At 46.4% G+C, this 24,464-nt stretch overlaps 1 protein-coding gene across 5 annotated transcripts in view; it reads left to right on the top strand.

Annotated features, from left to right (window-relative positions):
- GNAO1 (G protein subunit alpha o1) overlaps nucleotides 1–24,464 on the top strand; it is a 170,061-nt gene that overhangs the window by 31,596 nt on the left and 114,001 nt on the right. For 2 of the 5 annotated variants that reach the window (XM_063797136.1, XM_063797138.1), the window contains exon 3: nucleotides 12,076–12,447. The exons of 2 other annotated variants lie outside the window; for them this stretch is intronic. In XM_063797136.1, coding sequence (XP_063653206.1) covers nucleotides 12,413–12,447 — 35 coding nt within the window. In that variant the 5' untranslated portion in view covers nucleotides 12,076–12,412. The remainder of the gene's footprint in view (nucleotides 1–12,075; nucleotides 12,448–24,464) is intronic. One more of the 5 variants, XM_063797137.1, reaches the window with a different exon arrangement.

A 24,464-nucleotide genomic window follows, 5' to 3' on the forward strand; every position in this document is an offset into this window, starting at 1 on the left:
GCTTTGCAGCGTGGTTGAGTATCTGTATTATATACAGAGACCCTGGTGCTAGAGCCCCAGCACCCAGCTCCAGCACCTTCTGGGTGTATAACTGGGTTTCTTATTGTGGCTGTTTCAATTGGCCACAGATTTTGTGGTTTAAAACAATAAGATGTATTATTTTACAATTCTATTGGTCAGAAGCCCCATTCAAGTTCACCAGCCTAAAATCAAGGTGTCAGCAGGCTGTGTTCCCTTCTGGGGCTTCTAGGGGGGAGAATCCATTCCTTGCTCTTGGAGATTTTGGCAGAATTCAGTGCCTGCCGTTATAAGAGCCCCCTTTTCATCCTGGCTGGAAACCGAGGGCTGTTCCCAGGTTCTAGAGGTGGCTGCCACATATCTTGGCAGAGGCCCCTGCTTTCCTCTATCTTAAAAGCCAGCAGTGGCAAGTTGAGTTTTTCTCAGGCACATCTGACTCTTCCTCCATTGTTATATCTCTCTCTCTTTCTCTGATCCAGCCAGGAAAGCTTCTCTGCTTTTAAGGACTCATGTGATTAGATTGGACCTACCTGGATAATCCAGGATAATCTCCACATCTCATAACCTTAATGGCATCTGCAAAGTCCCTTTGACCCTGTAAAGTTCCAGGGATTAGGATGTGGACCTCTTTGTTGGGAGAGGGGGCATTATTCTGCTCATCACAGTGACCTAGGGAAATTTGCTTGACTTCTTGGTTTAAGTGGGAAAGATGATGGTACCCACCTTTGGGTTATGAGGATGGGATGTGGAACCCCTCATAGCACCTGGAATGTTGGTAAATACTTAGTTGGTGTTAGCTGTGAGGGTTGTTATCAAACCTGTTTTACGGTTGAGGACACTGAGATTTAAGACTTTGAGTAACTCACCTGAAGAACAAGATTTAAACTCCTTGCGAGAAAGGACAAACTGCACTGTATTCATCTCTTTCATCCCCCACAGGGCTGGCCCACAAAAGATGTTCAGTAAATGGATGTTGAATGAATGAGGGGAACCAGAAAGAGTAAATGACTTGTCTGAGTGCTGTTAGAGAAGGTCAGAGATGAAGGGACTCTCAGAAGGGGTCAAGTTCAAGCCTTTCATCTTATACCTGGGAATCTGAGGCTCAGTGGGGAAGGGGGGCCTGCCTCAGAAGATGGGCAGTGCAGAGCCCCAGGATGAGGCCAGTGCCTGTCTGGCCAGTACGTCTTCCTCTGGACCAGGCCATGTTCATTTCCCTGGAGGTCTCTAGATCCTGTGGTCTAAGCCAAGCCAGAAGCTGGTCCAGTGGGATAGAAGTATTGATTCTGGCCTGGCCCCTGGTACAGCGTCAGGCAGAGGAGCTCAGTAGAAGAGTGAGAGGTGAGAGTCCTGCCTTTCTTCCTGCAGTGGCCTTTGGAGAAGCCTATCTGAAGCTTGTTCTCAGGCTTCTCTAGACCTCCTGAGGCTGCTACCCAGTAGGATAGCAGCCAGATAGATGCCCATGGCCCACTCATGCCCATGTTAATACCTTCTGCTCTGACCTAAGGCTGCATGGCATAGATGGGGGACTGGGGTTTTATTTTTATTTATTTATTTTGAGGCAGAGTCTCACTCTATCACCCAGGCTGGAGTGCAATGTTGTGATCTCAGCTCACTGCAGCTTTGCCTCCCAGGTTCAAGCAATTCTTGTGCCTCTGTCAGCCTCCCAAGTAGCTGTGACTACAGCGTGCATCACCATGTCTGGCTAATTTTTTGTATTTTTAGTAGAGATGGGGTTTCACCATGTTAGCCAGGCTAGTCTCGAACTCCTGACCTCAAGTGATCCACCAAAGTGTTGGGATTACAGGCACGAGCCACCGTGCCCGGCCCAGGACTTGGGTTTTAGTCTGCCCATTTACACTTACGGCTTTGTGGTATTTAGGGCATTTGGCTCCTTGGGACTAATTTCATCTGTAGCCCATCTGGACACTTATAAGGTCTCAAACAATCCTCGTTTCAGGTGCCCTTTAGAGAATGGTTCAAAAACTTTCACATCAGCCTCAGGGACAGAGCTGTGCTGTCATTCCAAGGGCTTCTGGCTCCACTGAGGCTGAACACAACTTGGCAGCCAGTGAAATCTTTCTGGACAGCTGGTAGTGTCCCCCATCTCCATGGGAGCCAGCTAAGGTAGGACAGGGTGCTAACCAGTAACTTTGCTGTGCTAGGCTGCCCCTGACACAAGGCAGCCACAGGAAAAGCCATTATATCTCTGTAGAGCAGGATGTGGCATTTATGCTGTCTCATTGGAATCAGGGCTTCGTTGTCTGTTTGTTTGAGGAGGATTGAGCAAAATCTGGATTGGTTTTCCTAGGCAAGAAATGCCAAGTGTCATGATATCAGGGTTACCAGGTAACTGAGTAGAGGAATGGAATATATGGGTGGTGCCTGGAAAGGGGAGCTAATGCGTGTTCCTACTACATACCAGCTCCAGGCTTGGCACTTTTGTGCATTGCTTGCCATGGTTTACTGCAGGTGTGATTTGCCCAGTTTTACAGAAGAGAAAATGGAGGTTGGGAGGTGGTGACTCTCCCTGATCACCCAGAGGGAACTAGCAGAAATTGTTTGGGCTCTAGCTAGTTAAATATGAGCTTAGTTCAGTTGCCAAGTCAACATCTGTGTGTGTGCACTCTGTTGAGATCTGATGGGGCTGGAGCCATCTTCTCTGCCTTCTAATGGGAGGGTGGAGTTCATTCTGGTGGATAGGGAATCAGTAAAACAGGGGTATAAAAATGATAGCCCCATCCATTAGTAAGACAGTAAGCATTTATTGAGTGTCTTCTGTGTGCTCTGTTGTAGTCACTGGGGACATACCTCATTCAGGGAGCTGCCATTCTAGTTTCATGAAGACAGAGAAACACACAAAGTTAACTAAATGAGATCGTTGCCAGCACTGAGTGCCATGAAGAATGTGGTAGAGGATAGTTGAGGAGCTCCTTTAGCTAAAGTAGGCAGGGAGAGCTTCCTGAAGGAATGAAATCTCAGCCAGGATGCAAATGATGAGAATGGGGCAGCCATGGAAAGGTGTGGGGAAAAAGCTTTCCAAGCAGAAGGAACAGGAGTACAAAGACAGTACAAAGACAGAGCCAGTGGTAAGCCTGAGTGTGCGGGGAAGCCATTGGAAGGAGTTAATTAGGAGAGAGATGATCTGACTTCTACTTTGAGTTTGCTGTGGCTGCTGTGTGGAGGACGGGCTGTGGAGGGGCAAGAGAGGGAGCAGGGAGACCAAGGAGGGGGCATCATAGCCTTTCAGTTGGGTGAAAGATGGTGGTAACTGGGACCAAGGTTGTGGCAGTAGACAGTGAGAAATTATTAGAATCAGGCAGTATTTTGGAGTTAGAGTCAATAGGGCCTACTTATGATTAGGATACTGGTGTGCTGGTAAACCAGCCAAGGGTGGGAGGGAGGCCCTTGTTGGTAGAGCTTGCCAGTTTCTGTGGTGTAATATTCCCACCACAGCTGGTTTCAAGCTACCCATCTGGCCAGTGAGTGATGCAACGTTAGCTCTCGTGAGCCAGCACAACTCACTCCAGCACACCACTGGGTCAGGCCGTGGAAGATAGAAGCAAGAAGGACTGAAGAGCATTCCATGGCTTTGCTCTGAGCACCTGGGTAGATGGGGATGCCGTCTACTGAGGTAGGAAAGACTAGAGGTGGAAAGAAAGAGCCTGGGGCAGTGGCAGGAAAAAATGGTTTTGCTCTGGCCATGTTAATTTTTAAATGCACATTAGATATCTATTTTATAAGTTTTGGGCACTTGCATCCTTTATGTCATTTAAGTGTCAGTCCTTTCAATAACTATGTGTTTGGCGGTTTCTTCTCCATTCACAGAACAATAAACCGAGGATGCAAGGGACCAAGAAACTTAACCAAGGTTGTACAATCAGTAAATGACAGAGCTGGATTTGAACTTGGGTCTGACCCTGCCCCAAGGGCCGAATCATTGCCCACACTGCCCTCCAGAAAGCATCCCACTCTTAGCTTGATGCTACATTTTTGGGATTTAAAAGGGGATCTTTAGGAAGTTTTGAACAGCCTTTATACCGGAGAAGTAATCACAGAATGGTTGCTCAGAGACCAGACTCTGCCCTTTGATGTGTTGTGTGGTTTTGTTTTTTAAGGGGTGTGGCGGGTAGGGAAAAAGAGGAAGGTGGGGAAGGGAAACTGTTTGTTTCATTTTGTTTTATTGGCCCATGCAGTTTTTTTGTTTTTGTTTTTTAAAGAAAACAAGTAGAAGAAGAAAGAGAGAAATGTAATTGTTTTAGGCAAGTCTGCGCGCTGCTCCTGGCCTCCTCCATTCCCTGCTGTCTCACCACCTGCCCATTTGACACACGTGACACTTGCTTGGCTCAGGAGGCATCCAGTGTCCCGTGCTCTAGAGGAGCCCAGGTGTAGTGGCCTCTGCAGGCAGGCTCTTGGCTTCATCCTTGCACCTCAGGGGGTGAGCACCTGGTTCCCACCCTGTCTCCAGGCCTGAGCCAGTCACTGGGGCCTGGGGTGCGTTTGATTTGCACTCTCTGCTGCTCCCTTCCTGACCACTGCCAGCTACCTAAGACATCACTGTGCTTCAACGGTAAGAGCTGTGGTCTTTGGCCAGGCACAGTGGCTCATGCCTGTAATCCCAGCACTTTGGGATGCCAAGGCAAGACGATCACTTAAGCCCAGGAGGTCAAGGCTACAGTGAGCCGTGACAGTGCCATTATGCTCTAGCCTGAGTGACAGAGGAAGACCCTGTCTCAAAAAAAAAAAAAAAAAAAAAAAAAAAAGAATTATGGTCTTTCTGATTCTATACATACTAAAGCAATCCCACCTCTTTCCCTGGCTTTATTGGTATTATTTTCCCTGGTATTATTGTTGTTATTTTGCTAACATAATGAGGCTTGGAGGCATGGTTTTTCTGCCTTTTGGCCTTCTTGCTGGTGATACGTTCAATTTAATGGTGTTCTTCAGTGTCACTAGGCGTGGCTGGAGCTGAGTGGAAGCTGCCATCAGGTAGTCTGAGAGGAGCACACAACTGCGTAAATGGCTGTGTCTGCCTGGCTCCCTTGGACCGAGAAGCCTCCATTCCCTGCCTGGGCAGTGCTGGGCTTGGTTACCTGAAGAGGCATAGCAGGATTGACAGGAAGCTCTCACCCCACGGTTGGCATGACCAGATAGCCCTGAGCATGATGCCAGGGCTGATGGCACTTTGCAGAGCCGAAAAGGGAGGCCAGCCTGCATCCATCTGCCTCCGTCTGCACAGTTATGTGTTCCAAGTGCAACCAGAGGAAGGCTTCCCCAGGCTTAGCCAGGGCCACCACCAGGCCAGACTGGAATAGGCCGAGACATACCCAGAGAGTGGCAGGGTTCTCCTGGCATTTCCATGTATGTACCTCTTTAGTAAAAGATGTTTGAGCTGGTAACCCTGTGTATATGCATATGTATGTGTATATATGTGAGTGTGTGTGTGTATATATGTGAGTGTGTGTGTGTATATATATACACATATATATTTATTTATTTAGATTATGTATATTAAAATACATAAAGAAAAATAGAAAAATAGAAAAGTTAACTGGAAGTTATCATAACTAGAAATGTGATGTTTTCTTCCGTGCCCCTATGGATCCTGACTCACACCTTGAGCTTGCCGGCCCTGAGCCGGGACCAGGAGCTGTAAGTAATTGCATCTCTGCTTCCCACCAGGGCAATGGGAAGAGCTTCACGTTCAGAAAACTTGGCTCCAAGCCCCAGTTCTGCTAACTCACTTGCAGCATGCTGCGGGCACATCTCCTGGCCACACTGCCCCACTTCTGTCAGGTCTGCATGAATGTCACTTTAAGACCACCCTATGTAAATTAGCATCCCACTGTTACCGCCCCTTCACTTACCCTGCTTCATATTTCTTAAAAGTGCGTAGTGCTACTGACGTGTATATATAGATAAAAGTTTATTCATAGGTTTGTTGTTATACATGTTTGTTAGTTATCTTTACTCGTGTATGCTCCATGAGAGCAAGGATTATCTTTTGTTCTCTGCTGTGTGCGTGGTACATAGTAGGAGCTCAGTATATATTTGTTGATTGAATGAATTAACTTTTGTTTTATATAACCCAATGCTACTTAGTAAACTTTTGTAATGGAGGAGAAATGAAAAAGACTTTAATGCTTGAAAGGAGGATTTGGAGGCTAGAGGTAGAATCATTTTGAGGAATATCTGCTTTGTATAGCCGACACCATTGCTGTTTTTGTTTTTTTGTTTGTTTGTTTGTTTTGAGATGGAGTCTCACTTACTCTGTCACCCAGGCTGGAGTGCAGTGGCATAATCTCAGCTCACTGCGACCTCCACCTCCCAGGTTCAAGTAATTCTCCTGCCTCAGCCTCCTGAGTAGCTGTGATTATAGGCACACACCACCTCGCCTGACTAATTTTTTTTGTATTTTTAGTAGAGACAGGGTTTCACCATGTTGGCCAGGCTGGTCTCAAACTCCTGACTTCAAGTGATCCACCCTCCTCGGCCTCCCAAAGTGCTGGGATTACAGGCGTGAGCCACTGTGCCCTGCCCCCATTGTTGTTTTTACCCATGTGAAAACAAGTACTGGGGACCAGGAGCTATAAATAATTGGATCTCTGCTGACAACCAGGCACTGTTCATGGATGGGTGGGTGGATGGATGGATGGATGAATGGATGGATGGATGGATGGATGGATGAATAGATAGAATTTAATCTTCACAATAACCCATTGAGATTAAGTTTCATTGTCTCCATTTCACAGATTAAAAAACAAAACAAAAATGCAAAACCTTGAGGCCCAGAAACTCAAGTGTATCTAATTCCAAAGTACCTAAAACCATGACTAACAGAATGCAGGTACCCAGTGAGTGTCTGTGGAATGAACGAAATCCTAGCTTGTTACACTCCTAGAACTTCTCGAGCTTTTCCACCAAGTAGCTTTTGTGGAAGAAGATGGTGAGTGTGTGCCCAGGAGAGTCGAAGGGCATCGCCTGTAGCAGTCCACCTCAAGCCAGAGTTGTGTTTTTTTAACATCTGGCTTTTTATTTTAAAAATCCATGTGAATTTCTGTATTATCCTTCATATGGTGAAACAAACTCCTCCTGTTTGTTTTACAGGAAAAATGATGCTTTTGATCATTTGGTCACTTATGTTCCATAACTTTAAAAAAAAAATGTCAATGAAAGCTGCTGCTCTGCATGTACTGCGGGAGTGGCATGCTCCTGGCGTGAATTCTGTGCACCTACGAGCTGCCCAGCCTGGTGTGCAATGACCACAGTGGAGGCTGCTGTGGGGCCTGGCCTCTTCCATGCCCCTCAGTGGGATCTTGTGCCACTCGCCCCCTGTGCAAACACAGCTTGTCCAGAGGAAGCGGGACATTCACCTCCAAGCCCCAGCCATCTGTTGTTTCAGGCCTGGATGAGGGCTTCATCTGGGTGAATGGGCCTTCAGCAAACAGTGCCTCGCCTGGTCCCCTGATAAGGGGTTTACCTCTCCAGCAGATTTTATAGCTCTGCCCTTCATCCATAATCAGAGCGTGGGTGGGGAGAGACAGAGAGTATGAAATATCCCTGAAGCTATTGGAATAGCCTTTATGGTTTGTTGTATATAAACCTGTGTTCTGGTGTGGCATGTGAAACGGACCACTGAGACTCAGCCCACAAGACTTTGATGTCACATAGCTAAGGGCCCCTTTTCTGGTTCATGTTTCAGTGACTGGGTTTCTGAGCATCTTCTCTAATGTAGGGGTCCAGGCTCCAGGATTTCCGTTGACTCGCGATAAGGTTTCTTCATTCTTTGTGTCTTTGCTTTCCTCCTCCTGGAAACTGAGTTCAGGCATGTCCAGAGTCATGTGTGGTTTAAAACTGGAAAGGCTTATAGAGACCATCCAGCCCTTGCATTTCTCAGATGGGGAACTGAGGCCCAGAGACAGAAAGGGAGGCTGTGCCCCATTGTGCTCTGTCAGTCTGCAACCTCTCAGCCCGGGTCTGTGGAGTTGGTGCCCTGGGTGTCTGTCCCTGTCAGGAGACAGCTGAGGCTTTGTTCAGCGTTTCTTATCTGGTTAATCCCCACCCTGTGGGTATGTCATATAGCCAGGACCCAAAGACAGGAAGAGATGAGGAGAATGAGGATGTACAAGTCCCAAAACAGGATGACACCATTACCTGGGCAGTGTAGCTTATGCTTTATGTGAAAGACTCTGTTGGTCCATGCTCAGACTCAGCCCAGCCTACTCCATGGCCAGGCCCAGACCTTGACTGGCAACTCACCTCCCAGCCCTCTGAAATCCACCGTGGGGTAGGCTCAGAGCAGACTCACCCTTACCCAAGAAAAGAACTCCATTCAGGTCTCTGCCCATATGTCACCTCTTCCAAGAGGCCTTCCTTGACACCCTGTCTTAAATAGCAGTCCTCATCACTTGCCATCTCCACGCTCTACTTAATTCTTCATTTATTACCACCTTTCCTGTATTTGTGTGTTCATTTTTTCTTTTCCTTTTCTAGAATATATGTTCCCTGAGAGCCAGGTCCGGGTCTGTTTTGTCCCTAGCACCTAGAAGAGTACCTGGCATGTTCTCTGTGAGCGGGGATTAGAGAGAGAGTGGAACTTGGGGAACAACTGGGAGGGACTAAGAGAACTGGGAAAGTGGGAGGGACGCGGTCAAGGAAGAGAATGAGCACCCTTTTGTGAACCACTTAAATAAATCTGAATGCAGACTGTGTTTGAAAAGAGCTGCTTCAAGGAGCTCATCTGTGATTCCTTGAAAAATCACCAGGCTTGGTACTAGGCACTGGCACCTGAAGTCAGGGGTTTTTGATTCCCTGGCAGTCCAACCTGTATTTCCCAAGGGCCCTCTACTCCTCTGACGCTCAATATTCTCTCCACCTGGCAGGATAGGGCCCTTGGCAAAATGGAGCCTGGTCCCAGGAGAAGGTGCACCTCTGTGACGATGTCGTCCCTGTGGCCACCTGTCAGTGCTTTTCCCATCTGGTTGGCAGATCAGAGAGAGAAAGAGAATGTGGGGGCTGGAGGAGGGGGGCCCAGACCATCTGGTCCATTCCCATTTATTGCAGATGGGCAAGTGGGACTGATGCCTAGAGAGGGTAAAGGACCTACCTAAGGAAACACAGCAAGGCGTTGACGGATGTCTGCTTTAAAAAAAAAAAGTTTCCTTTACTATTGCTCATCTTTTGATGCATCCTCCCTCCTGCAGCCTCTCCTACAAAAAAAAAAAAAAAAAAAAAAAAAAAAAAAATTCCACAAAAGCTTAGCAAGGGCTTCCTAATGCTTGCTGTAACATAATTGACCCTCTTGAGCCTCGTAGCTCTGAGAAGTTCATGGATCTTCAGAAATGCGCCCAGTAAGACGAATAGTGTTTCTGTCTAGAGAGAGTGGCTCTAATGAGTCAGGCATTTCCCAGGTTCATATCCTTTGGAATTCTGGTTCTGTGAGCTTTAAACTTGTGTTCTATACCTCCCCTCAGAAGAGTTGTAAGGTCAAGCAAGTGTAGAAAATGCTGCCTGCTACAAAAACTCTTGGAGAGACACAATGGACTTTAGCATATTAAAGGCTCTGAGAAGTTCTATAATTAAGAAAAATCCAACAGCTCTTTTTGTGTAATTCAGTTTCCCACACTTGTTTGACCTCAGAACTCTTTTTGCATGAAAAACTATTGGCCTCTCACAGAGCTGGTCTTCCTCCAACCACAGACCCAACAGACCACTCACACAAGGGAGTACTCAGCACTTACTTTTCATTTTATACAGTTATGGCTTTTTGTTATTTCAGTATAAAATACGTTGGAAAAAAAACATGACATACAATAGGCCTCCTCAAAAGGGGTTGGGGTGAAGCGCCCTCCAACTAACTTTTTACTTCTTATAACCAGAAAGACAAAAGACAGCTTCACGAAGACATCTCTTCTTCTTTATATCCTTGTGATTCTATTTTTATTGCTCTAAGAGCCTATAGGCCATTTCCATTTTGTGAGTACAATAAAATATGCCCCTTACTCAAATGGCTTTCAAGACAGGCCAGAAGGACTTCACCATAAGGAAAATGCATCTATGACACTCCTGTAGCTTGGGAGGTGGAGTATCATTGCACTAAATGGATTTGAATCCTGCCATCACCAGGCATCATTACTTAATCTAGCTGTGTCTGTTTTCTCATCTGTAAAATGGAGTGCTCATAGTACCTGGCTAAAGTTGTTTTGAGGATTATATGAGATCTGTGTTTAACATTTAGAATGGGGTCCGATACAAAGCCGATACTTACCTGTTACTGCTATTGTCATAGAATGAGAGCTCTGTGTAGGCAGTGACTTTGTTTTGTTCACTATTTGCATGCCCCAGTGTCTAGAACAGGGATTAGCACATAGTAGGTGCTTAGTAAAGTTTGGTTGGATGAATAAGTGAATGAAAAAATGAATGGAAGGTCTTCTATGTATGGAGAGCAATACACGTTTCTGAGAGTCAGATTCCAGCAGAGAAGGCACCAGATTAAAAGTGAGCTGCTTGCTATAGGCCAAGGCTTTTGCTTCCTCTGCTGTGTCCTCTCTGTGTATGAATGAGAAGCCAGCGCCCAAAAGGATGCAAGTCATGGTGTGGAACTCAGAAGCAGAGCGTGAGGTGATTTCCTGGAAGGTGGCAGTGTCATCTGAATGTTTCAGGCCTCAAGAATCCAAGCTTGTGGATTTCTATTCCTGGTTACTACAGGCAGGTCTGTGTCTGCCCAGCCAGAGAGTTGCCACCATTTACCCTTGGAGCCTCCCAGCGAAGATGCTGCCCATGGAGCTGCTTTTGAAGGGGAAGTGCTTCTAGCTGTCTGAGGCAGGCTGAGGGCCCCTTGGCCACCTTGACACTCTTGTTCCCCAAAGGCTCCACGCCCCCTTGTCTGTGGGTTGGCACCACATAATGACATGTGAACCCTTGGCCTGCTGATGTTGATTTTACCTTCTCTTGAGGGAATATAACCAAGGCACTGGACCAAAATAAACAGCCCAGATGCTGTGCTGACCCCGCTCTGCTGGGAAGCATGGTATTGATTTGCCCCCAGCCTCTCTGCCTTCAGTAACCTCATCTCTGCCTGAGGCTCCTAAGCTGGGAGGTTGATTCACTTCTTTCCTTGGCAGTGTGTTCACCCAAACACCCACACCCACTTTGTTTATATTCCTAAAGAAGCCAGCATTAGCTATTTTTAAGGACTGTGAGTTGGCCCTAGATGCCCAACCCTCCTGGTCTGGCTGGAGGCAGGAGGTGACACCCCAAGGAGAGTCTACCTGTCTCAACCTCTCTGGTGGGAAAACCCAGTAGCCACCAGCCTAGGGAATGCCAAAGGCCTAAGCAAACACTTGTGCAGCCAGCCAGCCTCATGGCCTTGGCCCTCTGGCCAGAATGCCCTTAGGCTGAGGGTACTCATGGTTGGTGGGGTGGGGAAGTTCATACTGATCTCCAAAGAGGGGATTGACAGACATGCTCGGGGCCTGCAGCTGAATACTGTCTTTAGGGAAGTGCAGATGGAAAGAGGGTTTAGCTGTGATTCAGCCAGGCCTGCAGTTCCTCAGCCTTGCCCATGAGGCTCTAATAGCCAGTTTAAGGAGAGCTCACTGAAAGTCTGCATGAACCCATGAACTGTTTCACAGCTGACCCAGCTTCCCAGTTCTGCAGCTTCCATTTTCCCCTGTCCCTGGGTGGTTTGCTTCTCAAATCCAGGGAGTCTTCTCCGAGGGTACAGGAGTTTTTGAGGGAGTGTGGTTCAGAATGGGACCAGCCCCTTCCCCTCTGGTTCCCCCCCAACTCCTATTCCAGTGACCACATTGGGCATGCAGGGGGCCCTTTCCAACTCAAAGATCCTCCAAGAGAAAACATTCTAGCCTTAAAAATTGAGGAAAACAGTCTACCTCTGTCCCCCTGGTCATCTGCCTGAGCCAGAGAATCTGTTTCACTTTGGGGGTGGGCAGTGTGTGGCCATTGGGAGCTACACTGGCTATTTGCTTGCCCCATTGGCTAGTTAATGTTCAGCCACCAGCTGCCTGTGAAAATGCTGTTTATGTCTTTCTTACCCCACAGCCCCTCGGGGAGTTTAAATAAGGTGCTGCGGCACTTGAGTTCTGCAAAAGACACCTATTCGCTGACCAGACAAAGATGCTTAGCCACAACTCACAACTCTCAGGGTGCAGTTCGAAGAGGAGGAAGCAGCATGGTATATAAAGCTCATGCTCCCTTGAAGGCTGGTGATTGAGACAAGTTATGTCTTCTAGCATTTGACTCCCTCAAAGAGATTGCAGGACTTCCCTCTGATTGCAGGTGGCTCAATCCACTCAGATCACCTAGAAACTTGATAGAGATTTAGAATCTTAAAGAAGACAGAAGCTTAGACAGAGCATGTAGCCCAGACCATCAACAGATGAAGAAGTTGAATCCTGCAGGGACTACAAGGAGGTAGGTAGAGCTAGCAGAACTGAAGGCCGGCGGGACACTACGCAGTCCAGGCAAGGGGCTCTGCTGCTGCAGCCTGTGCCTGTCTACCATTTCCCTTTGGCTCCTGGCACCTGCCTGGTCAGTTCTCCTCAACATCCCCTGAGAGCACAACCAGTCTGACAATTGTTCCTAAAGGCAGTGCTCCTAGGGGAATGCCTGCTGAGAGGGAGGCTTTCATTTAACATAGGACTTGGGTGGAAATGCGGAGTGTGTCCTATCCTCCCAGGCCTCCCTGGATAATCTGTCAGGACTGTCCTGCTGTGCAACCAGCCTCTGTGTCCTTACTCTGCTGGGATCACCCAGCCCTGCCTGGGAGCTAAGAGAGTGGCCCAGCCTTGTAGGTAGCCACTTGCCCTTTGGATTAAGATGAATATGCATGATTCTGGTAGGAGATAAGATATTTATCTTATTTATTTGACATGCATGGATTTCTTGGCTCTGTGTGAAGTAGGAAGGGAAATGGAGTGGTGGAAGTTGGTAGATGGGCATTTTATGTACACGACTTGGACCTTTATCATTTGAAATTTTCACAAAGGGGGATCAAGGCTCTCCCGTTTTCACTGAGATGGTGATTCTTTGAGTCATAGCCTATTTTGACTTGGAGAAGCTGGGTACCAGGTCTCCACTCAAGTTCAGGCAGTCATTCTTGGTTTCACTTCTCAGGTAAAGAGGCATGTTCTCCCATTATTGCTTCCTAGATCTTTCCTAAAGATGATGAACTGGTTGACCTTTGCTGGCAAGTCCACATTAGTCTGCTGTGGGGAGAAGAAGTGAGTGGTGTGGGCAATTCTGGCTGAAGTTTAAATTACAGAATTGAACCTTAGATATGAGTTTCAAAGTAGATGTGTTGGAGAAAAGAGAGCCTGGGTTAACTGTATCTTTTCTAGTCCCTTCACAAAACACAGGCACGCACACACATACAGAAGGAGAGAGAGAGACAGAGAAAGAGAGAAAGAGATCATTCAGTTTGAATCCATAGAATTGACCCTGGGAGGCAGATTAGAAGAGGGAAAGGGAAAGCGGAGGTGGCTTTCTTAGGAGCTTTAGACATTTCCAGGTATGACTTCCAGATAGGTCTGGACCTCAGTGTTCCAGGCCAACCCAGTCAAGTTCATATTGGCCAACATCAGAGAGATGAAGTACCAGTCTTAGGTCACCCTGCAAAAAAACCTGACTCCCAGTCCAGTGCCCTTTTCACTCTACTATGTTACTTCTTTCCTAGAGTGACCTTTCCAAGCTAGTCCATGGCTCACCAGAGCAAATTGGTCTCGTGGCATTATAGTTACACCAGCGCTTTGTTTCCAAACGCAGTGATCCTCAGTAATCGCCAAATACCTATGGCTTTGAGGGACTTTTGAACACAAAGGCAGATTCACCAAGAGAAAACAAAGTCTCACCACCATTTAAAGTTTTCAGATTCTCAATACATTCTGAAAATGGCAGTCAGAAGTGCTTTAGCCAAGGGCCGTGTCCCAGGAACGTGTAGGATTGTGCATTTGGATATCTGTGTCTAGCTTCATCACTTATTGCTGGGTGATCCTGGATAAGTTTACTTAATTTATCTGTGCCTCAGTAGCCTCATCTGTAAGAGTAGAATTATAATAGAACTTAGGTCATAAAATTTTTGTGAGGATTAAGTGGAATGCTGTACATGAAGTACTTAGCACATTGCTTAGCACAAAATGAGTACTCAAAAATATTTACTATCAGTATTTTATTCTTTTGTTTTCAGGTAAGTCTCTCTTATAATTGTACATGCTATCAACCAGTGCAAATTAATATGGTATCAAGAATATGAAGAATCAAAAGACTAAAGAGTAATGACATTAGCTGGTGGGGTTTATACAGTCATTCGTTAAACAGATATTTGTTAAGCATCATCTGTGTACCTGACATGGAGCTGAATATTGGAGCTGAGTAAGATAGATGTGATCTTACCTTCATGAACCCCTCCTCTTGTAGGGGAGACAGACATTTAATGAGTAACTACGGCTGTGCAGAGCAATGCCACAGGATGCCTGTATCTGAAAGAAAAAGGAGAGGAAGGAGAGAGGAGAAACCATGAGTTCTGGTGGCTACCCCACTGCTGCAACCAGAAGAACACAGCCATCTCCCTGGAAATCATTCTGTATAAATTTAACTCTAGGGGAAAAACACAGCCGGTCCATTTCCAAACTGGAATTCTCCCCCAATGTGTTTTTGGGAAGCACAGATGCCTTGGAGTTTTCCCTCTAACAATAACAGAGATTGTTCACAATTATGAATGGTTTTGCTTGACTTCAGCTCCAACAAAACCATGAATCATTTCATAACTTCTGAAATTGCAAAGAAATAACAAACACTCTGGCTCCAGAAAAAAAAAAATGGACACATTATGAAGCACAAAGTCGTCTAAATGAAAATGTGAATTCTTTTTTGTTTGTTTAGCAGCTGCACGTTGCAAGGCCAGCTGGCAACGGATAAAAGACCCAAGTTAGTGTCTAGGTTCCTGGGGTACCACTTGTACAGTCTCATCTGTGGGATCCGTAACTAGCTATGATATAAACTTTGTTCTCCATCTTTCTCAAAGCTTTGGGCCAGCAGCATTATTTCATACATTTTACAATATTCTGAGAAAGCGAGAGTGAAAGGAGGTGCTTGGGCTGAGGCTCGTGACAGAGGGTCTCCATCATGGGTCCCATCACAGATCCCCCCCGCCGCCGCCCCACACACATTTGTGGGACGACTTTTTTTCAGCAGGCCTGCTGCATCCTCCTGATATCTGGCCACAAGTGGAGGTTTTCAAAATGTGGGACCAAGAGGATCAGGCTTCCCCCAGTCTGACAGCCTCTGAGGTACCAACAAGGCCTGGTATTGGAGCAAGGTTGGCTACTCCTTCTCTTCTCTCTTAATCCAGAAAACTCCATCCTTTCCTAAAGGCTGGAGACACACAGCTATCCTTGATTGCAGTCCAGTCTTGCCTGTGCATGTGGCCAGAGGCACAGCGGGTTCTAACACCTTGGGGCTGAGACCAGATTGGAGAGTGGGGGACAAGCACATGACCACAGCACCACAGTCACAGAGTCTTCCTCCCCATCCTGTTGACTTTCTTTTTTCATGTTAATAATGTCAGCATAGTGGTGGCCATCCCACTGCTGCAAGAACATTTGTTGGAAAGATACTTCTTTTGGAAAACAGGCTCGGGGAGCAATTGTTCCCCCTCAAGTCTGCCTCCACTCCTGATCTCTTTCCATGCTGCAAGGTACACAGCAGACAGCAGTAGACTCAGGCCCATTGGCATAGCATGTGCTTCCCACACACGCATTTTTTAAAGTAATAATTTTGTTACACAATTAATGCTTATTTCTCATAGATAATGTAGGATATACAGACTTTAAAATGGAAGAAAATAAATATAGCCTGTATTTCCATTACTCAGAGCGAATCATAATTTGCGTTTGGGTATATATGTTTCTAGACTTCTTTCAATGCATGTGTATGTGTTTTTAAACAAAAGCTAGTATCAAACCGAACACATAATTTTATTGGCCCTCTTTACTCTCACTGTACACTCTGAACATTTTCCCGTATCTACATATATGATTGCATATCACTTTATGCCCTGCAGACATCTCTGTAAATCTCTGGAAGATTTTTCCTTTTGTGTCCTTCTCCCTGCCATCAGAGATGGAGACAATAGAAAATACACTTCAGTGTCACATCACAGACTCACATCTTGAGCACTGATGTAAGTTTTGCACTAGCCCATCACAGACACTCTGCCTGAGACCCTTCCTGCTTTAGCTGTGATTATGAGTGCCCAGTTCATCAGCCAATTCATTGCCAAGGTAGAGCCTAGCTCTGTAAAATGCCCACAAGCTTGGCACCATGAAAACCATGCAAAGTTGCACTGATGCTACTCACAAGCCCCAAATAGGTGGTCTCAAAAGAGAAAAAAGACTTATGTTTTAATAAAACTCCCTTTAATAATTAGGTGCTTTAATAAAAGGCCACTTGGGTCACTGTCTGCCTCCTCAGCCTAGACTTTCTGCAGTTGGAAAAAACCTTCCAAGGACAGAGAGGGTTCTAGGGACATACTGGACAGGCCCTGTTCCCAGCCGCTGAGCCCACAGGGACTGACAAGGCACCACCCCATAAGAATGTCTGTACCCTTTTGGAGCCTACATCTGTAGGTGCTGAGGCATCACGTTCTTCAGGTTCTAATGAAGAATTATTGCAGTGATGAATTGTAGAAATAATCATTTAATGTTTATTATTCTGAGGAAAATTTAAGAATTTCTGTATTCAGAGCAGATTGACAAATGTGGCAACCACTTCACATAATCCACACGCTAGATCCTTGTAAATGTCATTGTTATCACTGGAGCCTCAGCTATGGTTGTCTTTCCCAAGCTGGATGAATAGGACTGCCAGTTATTCACTAAAGATAGAGACAGCACATGGCTTCTCTTAGGCCTGGTTGCTGGGCAGAGGCTATAGCATTGCCTTGGGGTAGGGGGTGCAGGTCTCAGCAACTATCCTTGAGCCCTTCAAAAGGGAGTCCTGTCTCCACAAAGATGTTCATAGGTCAGGCTTTTGAGTCAGAAGAACAACTTGCAGTTGTTTTCTGGGGCCACAGGAGTTGATTGGGTAGGTGGTCTGGAAAATGAAGAAGCAGGAGGCTTCACATAACACACCCTGGATTTAGGGCGGGGACACAGCCAGCCCCAGTGTAATCTTACAATGGAGATGGGATCTCTTCCTCAGGTGTGTCTGAAAGCCACCTCAGCAGCCTCCAGGGAAGTGTCCTCTCATTGGTCTCAGCTCAGTGTGTGGAGGGCTCGGGAATGGTTAGAGGCAGGCTCGTGCAGACACCATTCCCTGGAATGTGCTTGTCTGTATGGTCATGGAAGGATTTTTTCTGCCTCCTCACATCCAAATTCAGCTTAGCAGACTGTTATTGGGCACCCGTGCTGGTGCCTTGCCTCTGGTGTCTGGCTGGAGAGGCAGTATGAACACCAGGAACTTCACATCCCAGGGTGATAGCAGTTTTCAACCACTTTCCTAGAACTGCTTGGTTTTTGAACCATGGTGCTGTTTAATGCTTTTATTGAGTGGTGGGTCCCATATGTGTATACATTTGAGCATGTCAGTTTGACAGCATTTCTTCTCTTGTCTTGAACTTTTATCTGAGCCTCATATCAGAATCGAATTTTTCCCATTTCTCTCAATCTTTGCCAAGTCCTCCATGTAATGCCTACACAGGACCTGAAGAGGAACTCCATGGTCTGATTTGGGTTTAATTGGTTGGTCTTAGATTTCCCCTCCCTCTCCAGGCTCAGGGTGCCTCATAGCTGGGCACTGAGGGTGACAAGCTTGTGAGCTATAGAGCAGGCTGGGGTGTTTATCCTCGTGCACAGTCACGAGGAGAAGGATGCTTATAAAACTAGAACAGGATGAGACTCTGTGGGATATGGTTTGATTTGCCTCAGCTCAGGAAGCCCACCCCTATGGAGAAGGAGAAGGCAGGTAGAAGCCAAGGGAATGACAGTCAAGGCCAGGATGCTTCCACAGGGAAGAGTGCTCCTTCCAGGAGGTGGCATCAGCACCGTCCAGCTCTCTCTAGGGCTCTGTACTCTCTGTGTACCTGGTGGCCCAGGCTCTACTTCCTGCTTTTTTGGAGTGGGACCTCGAGAACCAAGCAGTCCTGCCACTGCAGCCCAAGGGGAGCATGCAGTTCTTTGCCACAGGCCTTACAGCGCTCTGACGCTGCTCCCATGGAACTTTTCCCAACCAATTCAGAGCACTTTGAGGGCCACAGTGATGCTGGGAGCCTGTGTTGTGAGTCCCACTGCTATCCAGGGAAGGCCAGCGTGAATGAGTAGCAGTGCTGGGGAGTAAAGCATCACTTCTCAAGCCCTGTCCTCAGGCTCATGTGCAGCACTAGCGATGCAGCACTGACTGCACACAGCATGCCACTCAGTCACTGAGGAGGGGAAGTGAGCCCCTTTTAGTTCTCTTCCAGTGCTTCCCATCGAGTTGAGGAGAGTCCATTGGGCACTAGAACAGCTTAATATCCCTCTAAAGCTTGCCAATCTTTTGAAACAAAGCGTCTGTTATAGGTTTGTTTGCGTTGTATTTGTTTCCATGGTTATCTCCTATTTAAAGCAGGTGATACCATTTAAGGCAACAATGTAAAATTTCCTTTTTAAATAATAACAAATAATAATAATATTTGTTTCCAGTGTATAGAATTAAACTACCAAGCAAATGAAGCATAATGGTATAGGCTATGGCCAAAAATCATGAGGGTAATTGAGTGACTCAAGTTTGAGAAATGCTGAACCAGACCTGCTGCTTTCCTTATCCTGCAGTCCAGTGTCCCTTCGTGACAAGGCATTTGAGAAGGTATTTTGATTGAGTGTATGTTTATACCACTCACGAGGAGGTCCCAGTTACAAGCCTGTGGGAGCTGGGCATGAGCAGAAGCTGTGCGGCTTGCTGGCAGAAACTGGCCTGAGCTGCAATGGGAAGCTACACTGGGAAGATGAAAAGCCCTGGCCTCAGAAGCCCTGTACCTGGAAAAGGGCAAAATCCCAGGGTGGTCACTGCCAGTTAGGGGATGCTGTGTCATTCATTCATCCCACTCTCCTGTCAGCCCAGGACAGTCTCTGGGGCACAGCAGTGATAGCAGAAATGCTAATAGCAAACATGCATTGGACTCTCACTGCATTCTGGCACTTCACCTGAGTCATTTACTTCTCATAATGCTGAAAGGTAACAGTGGTAGTGGTAGTAATAAGGGGAGGAGAAGAAGGAAGAAGATGAAAAAAATGTTAACGTTTATTGAATATTCACCCCCAAATCATTTATAGATTGAACATAATCCCTATCAAAATCCCAGGTGCCTTCTTTGTAGAAATTGACAAGCTGATTCTAAAATTCAAATGGAATTTCAAGAGATTCAGAATAGCCAAAACAATCCTGAAAGAGAAGAATAAGGTAGGACTCACACCTCCCAATTTCAAAACTTGCTACAAAGCAATGATAATCAATACAACATGGTACTAGCAAAAGAATAGGCATCTAGATCAATGGAGTAGAATTGAGAGTCCAGGAATAAACGTATACATCTATGACCAACTGATCTTTGACAAGGATGTCAAGATCATTCAGTGAGGAAAGAATAGTGTTTTCAACAAATGATATTGGGACAACTGGATAGCCACAGGGAAAAGAATAAATTTGGGGATCCTTATCTCACACCATATACAAAAATTAATTCAAAATGGATCAAAGACTTAAACAAAAGAACAAAAACTGTAAAACATAGGGGTAAATCTTCATGACTTTGGCAAAGCATTCTTAAATAAAACATCATAAGCAACAAAAGAAAAACAATAGATAAATTAGACTTTATCAAAATTTAAAAATTGTATGCTTTAGAGCAGTGGTCCCCAATCCCTGGGCCACAGACTGGTGGGAACCCACCAGGTCATACAGCAGGAAGTGAGTAGCAGGTGAGTGAGCAAAGCTTCATCTGTATTTACAGCCGCTCCCTATCGCTCACATTACTGCCTCAGCTCTGCCTCCTGTTAGATCAGAAGGAGCATTAGATTCTTATAGGAATGGGAATGCTGTTGTGAACTGTGCATGCAAGGGATCTAGGTTGCATGCTTCTTATAAGAATCTAATGCCTGATGATCTGTCACTGTCTCCCATCACCCCTAGACGGGACCATCTAGTTGCAGGAAAACAAGCTCAGGGCTCCCACTGATTCTACATTATGGTGAGTTATATAATTATTTCATTATATATAGCAATGTAATAATAATAGAAATAAAGTACACAATAAATGTAATGTACTTGAGTCATCCTGAAACCACTCCATCCCCCGCAACCCCAGTCCATGGAAAATTGTCTCCCATGAAATTGGCCCCTGGTTCCAAAAAGGTTGGGGACTGCTGCTTTAGAGGATATTGTCAGTAAAGTACAAAGACAACCCACAGAGTGGGAAAAAATATTTGCAACTCATATGTCTGATCGGGGATTTGTACCCAAAATATATAAAGAACTCTTACAACTCAATAATAAAAAAACAACCTAACTTAAAAATGGGCAAAGGATCTGAATACACACACCTCCAAAGACAATATACAAATGACCAATAGCACATGAAAAGATGCTTGACGTTATTGGCCATCAGGGAAATGGATGGAGAAAAAAAGTAGATTACTGGTTGCCAAGGAATTGGAGGGAGCCCAGGAGGGTAGGGGGTGACAGCTAGAGGCTACAGGGTTATTTTTTTTTTTTAGCAGATATATGTTCCAGAATTGACTATAGTGATGGTTGTACATATCTGTGACTATACCAAAACAAACTAAATTGTATACTCTAGGCAAATTGTATGATGTGTGAATTATATCTCAATGAAGCTGTTGAAAACATTTATTGAGCTCCAGGCACAGTTCTTAAGCATTTTACGTGTATTAACTCATTTGCGGTCACCCAATGAGGTAGGCCCTGTTATACAAATGTCACCATTTTGCAGCTGAGGAAACTGAGGCAGAGTTGCCCAGGGCACTATTAATATCTCCTTCTAGTGCATAAGGAAAATGAGGCACAGAGTTTAGAGTTTGTGTTCTGTCTGTGGTCACACAGCTGGTACAGCGGAGGCAGAATCACAGTGTGATCCCAGACCCCACTCTTGGCCACTCGCCATGCTATACTACAGGCAAAGCAAAGGGTTCCTGCCCATGGGGAGCTGTAATCTACTTGAGTGTAGGCACATAAATGGGAAAGAGGTTGAGAAACTGTCAGGATGACCACCTACTAATTCGCTCTGAGACTTCAGTTAAGGCACAGAATTCCTGGGCCTCAGTTTCTTCCTCTTTTAAACCAAGTCTTAGACTGGATAAAAGGGCCCCATCCTGGGGTTCATGAAAGTTGTAATGCTGGTCTATGGATAACACTTAGCATAAAAAAAAAAAAAAAACTAACATTATATTTGCATTCAGGCCTGGAGACCATAGAGCATCTTTGCTCTTGGCTGAAATTACGTCCCACCAGGGTAGTAACCCTGGTTACCTCCAGCTGATGAGAAGCTTCGATTAGCAGTCACATATCTGACTCTGCTTGACAAGAATAAGAAACTGGATCCCTCATTGCTTGTTCTGGGACCACTTGCTGGGGAAGGCCACCCTCAGGTCTAGGGGCTTCCGCTGCGATTCTCTAAGGTCATTTGACCCCCTGGGACTTGCCCTCCCTTGGACTCCCTGGCTTTCCTCTAGTCTCTAGGGTCCCAGCTATTTTTTCCACCACACCCAGGGTTCCCTGTGGCAGGCCCAAGCTAAGGTGGATGTGCGGAGTGTGGGCTGGCCAGTACAGCCAAGCTGGGCAAATGCACGTGCTGTCATGAGCATGGACAGGGCTCCCGGTGCTCAGAGTCCACCACCGCTTCTGCTCTTCCTACAGGCAGAAGGCAAAGGCCTGTTTCCCACTGAATAGCACCTTCTCCAGTCATGCCTGGGGAGCTCTGAAAATAAACCAGATTGGGAATAGTCAGGGTGTGGGCTACTGATGGCCCCTCGGGTCTATCCAGTGCATTTTCTCTGGCACTAATTTTCAAAGAAAGTTTCACTAAAACATTTTCCATTGGGCAAAATCATGCCTTTAGAATCAGCCTACACTAGAGTCTTAGGATAGCTGAGCCAGGAGAAAGCCCTGGACAACATTTATTTATTTTATAGATAAAAAAAAAAAAACTCTGTTAAAGATGCCTCATCTACCCTTGTTGTTCCAGGGACATGTGGCCTCTGCTAGGCTGTTGCGGCTGAGCTGATGATCAGGGCAATTTATCCATTCTTAGAAATCGGGTGACCCCTGCTTCGGCTCTGTGCAACTGCTAAATTCAGTTTGTATGGATTTGGCTTGGAATCACAGCCCTGACGTTCCATTTGATTCAGCTTGGCTGGGGTAACGCTCAGGTCTTTTGTAGAAGAGTTCACAACACTGGCCAGTTAAAGGGTGGTGTGCCCTCAGGCAGTCAGAAAATCTTGTCCACTGACTCATTCATTAACCCACAAACAGAACAGGCATTGCCCTAAGTATTTGGGGGTATGAAAGAAGCTGATGTGGATGTGTTCCTGTCCCAGAAGGAGCTGATGGTTGTATCTATGAAGGTAAGCATTTTTGTAGATACGAGCACCAGCCACCCTCAGCAAAGGCAGAGAATGCTTAGGCCAGACAGAGGGCTAGGGCACTTGAACAGAAAGAGAGCAATTCTTGGGTACAAGAAGCCCAAGGGAAGTTTTCTGGAGGAGGTGGCATTTGAGCTGGCCCCTATAGAATCAATAAGATTGGGAAACTGATATGGTGTACTTTCTCTGTCAAAACATGGCCCATGGAGAACAAAAAACATAGCAATTGAGACACAGTACCAAGTCTGGAGGGTAGACTTACAAAAATTGTGAAAAGTGTTGGGAAAGGAAAATGCAGGCCTTTTAGGAGAGACTAATGGGAGGTTTATAATTCAGATTGGGTGTGTAGGGGGGTAAGGGGCACCAGGATTCAAACTCGGATCTTAATGTTTCCAGAGCCCACACCCATAATTACTGCCCTGCTTCCTCCCAGCTGAGATCTCTGCAGGGCCCCTGGGTGAATCAGAGACAGAAGTCAGGCCTCCCAACTCCCTGGGTCAGCCCTCTTTCCTCACAGCCTACCTGCTGCCTGAGCTGCTGCCTCAGGGCACATGCCTGTCTGCCTGGCTGATGTTTCCCATCAGTGGCTGACTCCACAGTGTGCTCTTGGAGGTGAGGTCAGGGACAGCCCAAGCACCCAGACTGCTTAGGGCGGATATGCAAGGCTCAGGCCCTCCTGAAGCAGTCGTTAACCTTTCTTCAAAGGTCATGTTGTGGAAAACCCCTACTTCAGCCTCCCAGCTGTAATCACAAAGGGCATCAGTGAGAAAGCCTTTTCCTGGGAATGTCTGTTCTTGGTAACATGCCCAGGTCACAATCTGGAACATCAGAGTCCCGTTCACAGAAACACAGATCCTGTTGCAGGCACCCTGGCCCCACCATCGCCCAGTCCTGGAGGGTACTTCTGGATGCTGGACGATCAAGTTCAGTGTCTCCTGGCTAAAGGCAGCTGAAGTAAACTTCGCAGCTGCAGCCTGAGAAGCACGAGGACCCAGTGTGTCCACGAACCAGAGGTCTTTGTCCTCTGCCTAGGGTTTCCCATAAGGAAAAGCTCACGGCACCGCTGTCCCCACAGCGCCCTGCTGTGGAGCTTGTTCTGTGTGTGTCCGTGTTCCCCGTCATGTGCCCTCCCACTCCAGTGATCATTGCTAGTCTGCTGCTGTCACTTCCCTCCTCCTGTCCCTCTTCCTCTCTGACAGCCCTTTCCCAGAATGCCTCTCCTCTCCCCTCCCTGGGTGTCATTCTCTTCAAAAAGGTTTTTTAAAGAGCGAATGTTTAATTTGTGTTTGTTGACTAAATGAATTAATCAAGTAGGGCTCTTCATTATGTAATGCCTTGTACATGCAAAAGATTATATGACATCAATAGAAGATATTAAGAATAAATAAAATGCCCACTTTACCAAGTTAAGTCCCCTATCTATGTGGCCCTCTGCCAGAGAAACAGCTTCCTTAAGTGACCCTTTTTTCCTCTTCTCCCCGCAGTCTAATCCACTGTCCACCTGACTGCTGGGGCCATCTTTGCCCGCCTCAGCTCCCCTCCATTGCTGTCACCAGCTACCCAGGTCAGCATGGCCCGTCAGCAGAGCACATGGGCTGGCGCCGGCCATCCAGGCAGAACAGAACTGTGCTAGCCTGTGTCCTGTACCCTGCTATCTCCCTGTCTTGGGGCACACAGTTTCCTTTACCTGGAATAACCCCACCCACATGTCCCATGTCTCTGCCTGTCACACCCACCTTTCCTTCTAGGCCGCAAAATGTCATGGTTTTCCCAAAGCTGTACCCAATTTCTCCACTCAGC

This window comes from Pan troglodytes, chromosome 18, assembly GCF_028858775.2.
Source record: "Pan troglodytes isolate AG18354 chromosome 18, NHGRI_mPanTro3-v2.0_pri, whole genome shotgun sequence".
Classification (NCBI taxonomy): domain Eukaryota; kingdom Metazoa; phylum Chordata; class Mammalia; order Primates; family Hominidae; genus Pan; species Pan troglodytes.